Source organism: Nicotiana attenuata, unplaced genomic scaffold (assembly GCF_001879085.1).
Source record: "Nicotiana attenuata strain UT unplaced genomic scaffold, NIATTr2, whole genome shotgun sequence".
Taxonomy (NCBI): domain Eukaryota; kingdom Viridiplantae; phylum Streptophyta; class Magnoliopsida; order Solanales; family Solanaceae; genus Nicotiana; species Nicotiana attenuata.
Genome location: NW_017675491.1, coordinates 13,337 through 23,933, shown reverse-complemented (window position 1 = coordinate 23,933; position 10,597 = coordinate 13,337). Strand labels below are relative to the sequence as shown.

General features: G+C 41.3%; 1 protein-coding gene across 1 annotated transcript; it reads left to right on the top strand.

Moving 5' to 3' along the window:
• The first annotated feature begins 8,483 nt into the window (after positions 1 to 8,483).
• Positions 8,484 to 9,202, top strand: LOC109220132 (protein SRG1-like). Its single transcript, XM_019384597.1, has 2 exons — positions 8,484 to 8,792; positions 8,909 to 9,202. The coding sequence occupies exons 1-2, from the start codon at positions 8,706 to 8,708 to the stop codon at positions 9,155 to 9,157; spliced, it is 336 nt and encodes a 111-aa protein (XP_019240142.1). The 5' UTR covers positions 8,484 to 8,705; the 3' UTR covers positions 9,158 to 9,202.
• Positions 9,203 to 10,597: the final 1,395 nt, after the last annotated feature.

The following is a 10,597-nucleotide window of genomic DNA, read 5'->3' as shown; positions in this document are numbered from 1 at the left end:
TCCGAGAGCGGAGGAGATGAGGATGAAGTCCCCGAAGAAGCGGCTCCCGAAGATGTGGCTCTCAAAGTGGACTAGGCCCTAAGGATTTTCATTTTGTTTTTTGTGTAAGGCCCCTTGTTGCCTTTGTAAATACCTTCTATTTATAAAAAATTCCTTTTCTTTCCGCTCTATCTCTGATTCGTGATAAAGTCTGCTTTGTTTTTGCCTTGCGAAATTTTTTGTTGCTATAACTTCAATAATCGAGTGAGCATTAGCTCGAACTCAGAGTAAAACAAACCCTTAGGATTTTTAGCTAAACGAGGGCCAGTCCCCGAGCTCGGTAATATGTTAGAGATTTTTATTTCGGATGGCTTGATCGAAGCCATCACCGCATTGTTTTCATAACTAAAAGTAAGACAAACCCTTGGGTTTTTTATCAAATAATGGGCAAGTTTCGAACTTATAATATAATACCTCTCAAGGTTTTATGATGAACCCTCGAGCTATATTCAAGTCAATTTTATTCGAGCTCGGAGTAGCGTAACCCTTAGGTTCGAATTGAGTGATAACAAGGTCTCTAACTCTAAATATTTTGGCCCTTAGGCTCTTTTAGGTTGGGTCGATATGGCCTTTAAATGATGGCTATTATTTCCCCCCTTTTCGGCTTAAAAGACTTAGTATTCAATGCCTTAGCATGTATTTTTTACCCATTAGGTTTTTTGAGGGTCCGATGTCGATTGAGACCCCTTTGCTTTTTGTGCCTTAGCACGTTTGTGTTAAGATAATTTGATACCTCTTAAGGTTTTTCAAGGGCTGGTTTTATCGAAGCCTTTTAGTTTTTTGAGGGCTGATTTTATCGTAGCCCTTTTTTAATCGTTTTGCCTGGGGTAGCCCTTTAACCGGTTTTTTCAAAGTATTTGAAGGCCTATTGTTTATTGCGAGATTCGGACGTCTCCGAGCCGCGTTATTTCGGCCGTAGCCTTCAATATATCCGTAGCCTTCGGGTATGCCTCTCAGACTTATTTCCCCATAACATTTTGAATTTGTTTGAAATGTCAGTCCCCGAGTATGATGGCCTTGGCCTATATGTCAAGGGGTGCCTCTTTGAGGTCTTGTGACTTCGAATTTAGATAATTCTAGCGTGCAGTCCCCGAGTGCTCGAAGTATGTTTGCGCTTGGCCCTTGAGCCATTTCTCACAAAATCGTAAGTATGGAGCTGTATAGTAGCAAATTTTTCTTTAAGACACAAAGTGTTTGATATAGAAAGAACGCTTCTTTAAACAATTTATACATGCGTACATGTTTTTGCCATTGGGGCCCGACTAATCTATATTGACACAGTTCATTCGACCGTTTGGCCCATTACAAAGTTTCCCTATCAATACCCTTTGACGTGAAGTATTTTTCTCGAAAATGTAACCTCCTAGGGTGATGCCCCCAATATTCGAAGTTGATTGAAAAGAAGCCTTGGATACTATTGAATTTTCCTCAGGTAGCACATAATTGTTGCCTCGTTAAAAACCTCGCTGGAAAAACCCATTTGGGATAAAAATCGATTTAAGGGAAAAAGAGTGCAACGCGTGCTTTAAAACCTAAGGTCTTCGTGTTGAAGAGTTTTCTCGACGTCTTCGATCGAACACCTGCAATAAGTTAGTATCAAGTACAAATGGAAAAGGGAGAAAGTCATACCTCAGCAATAATATCGTTTGAGTAGCGATACATTCCAGTTGTTTGGCAATTGTTCGCCCTCCATTGTGCCAAGTTTGTAAGATCCCTTTCCGATGATACCGAGGAATCGATATGGTCCTTCCTAATTCGGGCCTAGTTTCCCTTCGTTTGGGTCTCGAGTATTGAGGGTGACTTTCCTTAGAACTAAGTCCCCAATTCCGAAGTGGCGAAGGTTGGCTCTTCTATTATAATATCTCTGGATTCTTTGCTTCTGTGCAGCCATCCGAACAAGCGCAACATCTCGTTTTTCATCCAATAGTTCGAGGCTAGTGTTCATAGCCTCGTGATTGATTCCCCCGTTGCATGTCGAAATCTGGCGCTAGGTTCCCCGACCTCGACTGGAATTAAGGCCTCAGTGCCATAAACTAAGGAGAACGGGGTTTCCCCCGTGCTGGGCTTCGATGTTGTTCAATACGCCCAAAGGACTTCGGGTAGAACTTCTCTCCATTTCCCCTTAGCGTCGTTCAACCTTTTTTTTAAGTTTCGAATGATAGTTTTGTTCGTTGATTCTGCCTGTCCGTTTCCGCTTGGGTGATACGGCGTCAATAAGATCCTTTTTATTTTGTTTTCTTTGGGGAACTCCGTTATCTTGCTACCGAAGAATTGCTTTCCGTTGTCACATACTATTTCGGCAGGTATCCCGAATCAACACACGATGTGGTCCCAGATGAAGTCTATAACTTCTTTTTCTCCGACCTTCTCGAAGGCCTGTGCTTCCACCCATTTAGAAAAGTAGTCAGTCATAAACAAAATGAATTTTTCTTTACCTAAGGCCGTTGGTAGAGGGTCGACGATATCCATCCCCCATTTTATAAATGGCCATGGGGATAGGACTGAATGAAGTTGCTCCGGGCTGATGGATCATCGGTGCAAACCTTTGACACTTATCACATTTTCGAACAAACTCCTTAGTGTCTTTTTCCATGCTATCCCAGTAGTACCCCGCTCTAATGATTTTGTGAATCAAAGATTCGGCGCCGGAGTGGTTCCCACAAGTGCCCTCATGGACCTCTCGTAAAACATAATCGGAGTTCCCCTGCCCTAAACATACCGGCAATGGTCCATCGAATGTCCTTCTGTATAATGTTCCATCTTCATCCAATGTGAATCGAGCAGCTTTGGTTCGATAGGGCCCTCGATTCTTTAGGGTCCGATGGGAGCTTTCCATTTTCCAAATATTCGATATATTTATTCCTCCAATCCCAGGTCAAGCTTGTAGAGTTTATTTCGGCATGACCTTCCTCGATCACAGATCTTGATAGTTGGACGACAGTCCTCGGGCTGATCTCGTCTTCCTCGACCGATGACCCCAAATTTGCAAGTGCATCGACCTCACTATTTTGTTCTCGAGGTACATGGTCTAAAGTCCACTCCTTGAAACGGTGCAAAGTTACCTGTAGCTTGTCCAAATACCTTTGCATTCTATCCTCTCGAACTTCAAAGCTTTTGTTTACTTGGTTCACCACCAATAAAGAGTCACACTTGGCTCCAATGACTTCTGCCCCCAAGCTTTTAGCTAGCTCGAGACCTGCAATCATGGCCTCGTACTCGGCCTCATTGTAACCTAGAAGTTTTGATAGACTGTTTAATAGTGCTACCTGTGGGTGCCTTCAAAATGATGCCTAGCCCGGACCCCTTCACATTAGAAGCACCGTCTGTGAAAAGGGTCCATACCCCCGATGATGTGCCCGATTTTAACAAGAATTCCTTTTCAACTTCAGGTACGAGGGTTGGCGTGAAATCGGCCACGAAGTCCGCTAAAATTTAAGACTTGATGGTTGTTCTGGGTTGATACTCAATATCGTACCCTCTGAGTTCGACGACCTATTTGGCCGATCGACACGAAAGTTCGGGCTTGTGCAAAATATTACGAAGTGGGTAAGTGGTTAACACACATATGGGTGACATTGGAAATTTGGTTTTAACTTTCTAGAAGCTCTTATCAGTGCAAGTGCTAATTTCTCTAAGTGTGGATATCTAGTTTCTGCTTCTCCTAAGGTTCGACTTACATAGTAAACGAGAAAATTGCGTACCTTGGTCTTCTCGAACTAGGACACCACTTACCGCGATTTCCGATACCGCCAAGTATAAGTAAAGTTTCTCATCTGCCTTCGGAGTGTGGGGCAGTGGTGGGCTCGATAGATATTGCTTTAATCCCTCTAATGCTTGTTGGCACTCCGGGGTCCAGGTGAAATCGTTCTTCTTTTTGAGTAAAAAGAAGAATTTGTGGCTTCGATCCGATGATCTCTAGATGAACCGGCCTAAAGCGGCTATCCGTCCAGTTAGCCTCTGCATGACTTTTACACTTTCCACGATGGTGATGTCTTTGATGGCCTTGATTTTATCGGGGTTGATCTCGATCCCCCGATTCGACACCATGAAGCCCAGGAATTTGCCCGAACTGACCCCGAAAGCACATTTCTTGGGGTTGAGTTTCATGTTATATTTCCTCAAAATCTCGAACGTTTCCTGCAAATGAGCCAAATGGTTCTCTGCGTGCATGGACTTAACTAGCATGTCATCAATATAAACTTCCATTGACTTACCTATTTGTTCTTTGAACATCTTATTTACTAGGCGTTGGTAAGTAGCTCATGCATTTTTTAGCCCGAAGGGCACTACATTATAACAATACGTTCCATACTTGGTGATAAATGAGGTCTTTTCCTGGTCTCCCGGGTTCATCTGAATTTGATTATACCCGAAATAGGCATCGAGAAAGGTAAGGATCTCGTGGCCAGCCGTGGCATCGATCACGATCGATGTTAGGCAGTGAAAAAGAATCGTTAGGGCATGCTTTGTTAAAATCCTTGTAATCTACACACATTCTAAGTTTGTTCCCTTTTTTAGGGACTACGACTACGTTGGCTAACCATTCGGGGTATTTCACCTCCCGTACACTATTTTTACACCGTCCAACGTCGGGAATTTCATCATTTGGTGTAGAGTCGAAGGGACTGCCCTCATATTGTGAATCCATGGCCTTCCGAGTAGGGCATTGTATTTCATGTCGCCCTCGATCACGTGGAACTTGGTATCTTGAATGGTTCCAGCCACGTTTATCGGTAGAGTAATCTCCCCTTTAGTCGTTTCACTGGCCATGTTGAAGCCATTTAAGACTCGAGCTGTAGGCACAATTTGTTCTTGTAGGCCGAGTTGCTCAACGACCCTCGATCAGATTATATTCGCCGAGCTACCTGGATCCACTAAAACACGCTTAACTTGAACTTATTTAATAAGATAGAAATTACTAGAGCGTCATTTTGTAGTTGAGAAATGCCTTCTGCTTCTTCGTTAGTGAATGATAAGGAGCCCTCGGGCACATAATCCCGGGTCCGCTTCTCCCTAGTAATTGATACCTTAGTGCGTTTGAATACGGACTCTTGTGGAATATCGACCCCGCCGACGATCATATGAATGACATGTTGTGGTTCCTCCTGTTCATTTTTCTTGTTGGCGTCTCTGTCTCTAAAATGATTCTTGGCTCGACCGCTAAGGAACTCTCGAAGGTGGCCCTCGTTGAAGAGACGGGCTACCTCCTCCCTTAATTGCCTGCAATCCTCGGTCTTATGACCATGTGTGCCATGATACTTGCACATCAAATTTGGGTTTCTTTGGGAATGATCGGTTTGTATGGGTCTGGGCCATCTAGTATCTTTGATCCTTCCGATTGCCGATACAATGCCTGATGCGTTGATGCAAAAGTTATATTCCGATAACCGAGGTGCCTCTACGGGATCCGTATGCTTATCAAAACCACTTTTGCTCATAAGTCCCTGAGAATTTTGTCCTCGATCATTTCTTCGATCATTCCGGGAGGGGTTGCGTCCCGAGCCATTGTTCCTTCGATCCGCGATATATGGTTGATATCGTTCCCTGTTCGATCTTGATTCCCTGTCGATGTCCCTCGGGGTTTTAACTGCCAACCTGTTTGGATGTACTGAACCGGAGGGGGCTCCTAATTGGTCGTCCTCGACCCTGATCTTCGATTGATATCGATTGTGCACATTTGCCCAAGTTACAGTTGGATACTCGACCAAATTTGTTTCAACTGTCGTGATGCTATCGTACTCCGCTCGTTCAACCCCTGGGTGAAAGCTTGAACGGCCCAATCATCTGTGACCGGCGGCAACTCCATGCGTTCCATTTGAAATCGGGATAAAAACTCCCTCAGAATTTCGTTATCCCTTTGTCTTATCTTGAAAACATCCGATTTTCTTGTTGCGACCTTTATGGCCCCGGCGTGTGCCTTCACAAAAGAATCTACTAACATGGCAAATGAGTCGATAGAATTTGGCGGCAAGTTGTGATACCAAATCATTGCTCCCTTTGATAGAGTTTCCTCAAATTTTTTCAACAAAATGGACTCGATGTCATCGTCTTCTAAGTCATTTCCCTTTATTCCGCATGTATACGAAGTGATATGTTCATTAGGATTGGTGGTCCCGTTGTATTTATGTATATCCGGCATACGGAACTTCTTAGGAATGGCTTCGGAGCCGCACTCTGAGGAAAAGGCTTCTGCACAAACTTTTTTGAATCCAAACCCTTTAAGATCAGGGGTGCCCGCGGTATCTGATCAACTCGGGAGTTGTATGTTTCCACTTTTTTATCATTATCTTCGATTTTCTTCTCTCCCGACTCAATTCTTTTGGTGAGCTCCTTGAGCATTTTCATAATTGCAGGATCAGTCCCTGATCCGTTACCATTCGACCTTCCAAGAACTGGCTCGGTACGGCGAGTGATTTCCGGCTCGACCACACTCGAAATTCTATGTTGACTTTGAAGCTGAGCAATAGCGGCCTGTTGATCCTGTAGCATTTCAAATATTACCTGGAGACTAACTCCCCCGTCTCCTACGCCCTGTGTTCCTTGGCCACTAGATCGGCCTTCCCTGCGTACACTCCCTTCAAGGTCCGCGCCTAAATTCGCATTCAGAGCAATGTGCGAACTGATGTCGACTGGATCGATGACCGGTACTCCCTCGAGATTTGCCGGTGGCACCCCGGCTCTTGGAGCAATTACGTTGTCGTTTTCCCCGTGAAATCCAAGACCATCATCATCATGTACGGGTGCTTTTTGTGAGTTTGACATGCTTTAACCTGAGAAAAAAAAATTCTTGACAAGAACAAGTGTGAAAATAACGTGTGTTATCAGAATCAGTACTGGAACAATCACTATTATCCTTAGCCCCACGGTGGGCGCCAAACTATTTACCCTAAAATTTGAGTAACAATTAAACTTGTATTGTGGTTTTAAGGATACATGATCTAATTCAATACCAATTGGTAAATAACGAATTAGTAAGTAAATTATACGATAAAACAAATCAAACCAGTGCTATGGCAATGTATCGACCTCGATTCGGAACGGTCTCGAGATCAAGCAGCAAGAACAATAAAGGACAATAGAGCATAATGAGTAAACAGAGAGCAGCGTGTGTATTATTTATCAGTGAATGTCTCTTCCTTACAAATGAATGGGGTCCCTGTTTATATAGTAGATGAATCCTAAATAAGGTACAACTCTAATAACGGAGATAAATCCCGTGATTGGCGCCGATAACCGCTCGGCATGATCTTTTTCGAGATTTCCGTCGAGACCTTTGGTTGGTTGCTAATATCTCGCCATTCCGTTATTATGCCTTACTCGAGGTTGGTCATACTCGGCCTTGATTTTCAACGAGCACTTCGATCTTCAAGTCCTATACTCTGCCACCGGGCTCGAGCCTGGTCCGTTTTGAGCTTATTCTCGAAGCAACTCCTCGAGCCTACGAAATCGGACATGCCCGATTTCAACTGTATACAGAATTATAGCTAGACCAAATTATAGAACTAATGTTTTTGTTACATTAAAGTAACTATACTTTGCTCATTATAACAAGTAAAGTCACAACATTATTTTTTGTGTCATGAATATAACTGAACTATATATGAATTGCTTAGAATGTATAATGATCAAAATATCAAATTGATGGCGTTAGGTGCTTTGCCACTCTAAATCTCATCTCAGAAATTTTTTTCTTTTTAAAAAAGATTATCCGTGTACAATTTTTTACACGCTACTAATTAAAGTTACCGTGGAGATTTCAACACACTAATCCAAATGTTCACAGAGTATTTGCTTTATTTCAGTCTTAAAATTATCGCATGAAATTGGGAATAAGTTATTACTTGCTTATGTACGCGATAGTGCTACATTTTTAGGAGTTGAGAAGGCTTTGTAAACGTATCTTTCAACAAAACAAACGACAAGTTCAGAAAAAATTTGAAAAACGTAAAACATCAATTATTTTGGGTACAACATGACCCCACAATATATATGGTGATCTTACATTCTTACAAGTAATCTTCAACTAACTAATTAAAAATGTTACACTTCAATTGCAACATTTTACTCCCTCTATTTCAATCGGGGTGTCTTAATTTGATTAGGCATTAAAAAAAAATTGAATTTACTCTTAGACTAAAGATGTGTGTAATGTACCAAAATACCATTTTAATTTTGTAGCCTTAATCGTGTAAAGTGTTGGATTTAAAGAGTTACCTAATATAAAAAGAGGAATTTTTTTTTTAAAAACACTTAAAAACAAAATTACCCTATGGCTTGTAGCTGTTAATTGTCTATTTTGCGTTTGGTCTTTGACTGTACTATTCTTACCACTACCAATTGGACATGAAAAACGTGTAGATGCCGTTGTGAAAGTTTTGATGACCACACACGCAATAATCTGATTAGATCTTCCTAGTAATAACTCTATTATAATCCTTGTTGAAATGCAAATTACGATCAGAAAATAGTAGAGAACTGGACAGAGCTAAAACGGAGCAACGCCATGGAAGCACATACGGGAGAGCTAGGAGGTTCCATGAAAGTTCCTTCTGTTCAGGAACTGGCTAAGCAGAAATTGGTGACGATTCCATCCGATATGTACGTGATGATCAGGACCGTTCAATCTCATCATCAGACAAGGAAGTTCCAGTCATTGACATCATGACATGCAACGTTTAAACTCTACTGACTCTATGAATCCCGAGCTTCAGAAATATTTGCATTTTGCAGCCAAAGATTGGGGTTTCTTTCAGGTACTTATCTATATTTCCTAGTATTGAGATTGTACAGGTTGCAACTGAATATTTAAAGAAAATAGAAGTGAAATACGAATAATTTGTGTATGTACTCAATATGCTAACATTTGCAGTTGATTAATCATGGAGTAAGTTCTTCAGCGGTGGAGAAAATGAAATCTAAGATTCAAAAATTCTTCCAACTGCCATTAGAAGAGAAGGCGAAGTTTGAACAATTGCCAGGGGATACAGATGGATTTGGGCAGTTGTTTGTTGTCTCTGATGAACAAAAACTTGACTGGGCAGACATGTTTTGCTTGAAGACCTCGCCTACACATTTAAGGAAGCCTATATTTTCCAAGCTTTTCCTTTCATTTAGGTAGGTATAATGTCCTTTTTGTTATAAAAAGAAGAAGAACAGTTGCGGAGAAAAGTAGAGAGATAATTTTTATTAATTTGGGATGAATTACAATGGAATATAATCCTCTATTTATAGGGAGAGAGTGACTTAGCCACCAAGTAATAAACCCTAGAATCTCTCTAAATATATATCATTACTAGAAATCCGGTAAAAGGCGACCACAAAAAGCGACCAAAGTTGGTCGCTTAGAGGCCTAAAAGCGACCAAAAAGCGACCAAACATGCCTGGTCGCAATATTGCTGGTCCCTTTATTTTAGGGACCAAAGTTGGTCGCTAATTAGTGACCAACTTTGGTCTCTAAGGTAAAAGGACCAAATATTCCGGGTAAAGACTATAGCGACCAACTTTGGTCGCTTTATTATTTTAATAATATAATTTTGGTGACCAAAGTTGGTCTCTAAATGTAAAATACATTTTTTTTATTATTAATCATAAAAAAGCGACCAACTTTGGTCTCTAATCCAAATATTATATTTTAAAATCTGGAAAATAGAGACCAAGGTTGGTCGCTTTTTTATTAATTTTTTAATTTTTTTTTAAATTAGCGACCAACTTTGGTCGCTAATTTCAAGAATTTAATTTTTTTTAAATATAAGCAACCAAAGTTGGTCGCTATATTTCCAGAAATTATTTTTTTAACGGAATAGCGACCAAGGTTGGTCGCTTTTTGAGAATTCTGGGTAAAAAGCGACCAACTTTGGTCGCTATTGCCCAGAAAATTATTTTTTTAATAGAAAAGCGACCAAAAAGAGACCAAAGTTGGTGGCTTTTCTGGGTATTATTTTGGCAGAAACTGCCTGTTTTGGCAACTACACCACCTGCCAGTCATACCAAATCCCTATTACAAGTAACAACAACAACAATACCAACAATAATAACAACAATAACACAACAACAACACAACAACAACAACAACAACAACAACAACACAAAAACAACATTAAAACCAACAATAAAACCAACAAAGTTTAAAGTTCAATAGAACTACCACATTAAGCTAACCAAACTAAGTTAACTCTTATTACAACCCCAATAGAAAAGCAATTCTATTTGTCTAGTTCAAAGTGTATAAAGGTCAATGAGTGTTTTGTACATCATTATCATCACCGTCTGATGAACTTTCATCACCATGACGGTATCCAAAAGGGTCTACTTGTCGAGGATGGGAAGAACGATCACGGGGAGGACGGGAGGAACGAGCACTTGGAAGACGGGAGGAACAAGCACGGGGAAGGCGAGCCTCTGGCGATGACTCACGAGATCGGGGAATCGGAAAAGCTCCAGAAGCTAGGAGAGATTTGAGCTGCTTTTGCATGCCCTGGTACTGAGCTTGCATGCCAATGTACTGGAAAAGAGCATCTCTAAGCTTTTCTCTTTCGTTGGCCGCTTCTAGCTCGGATGT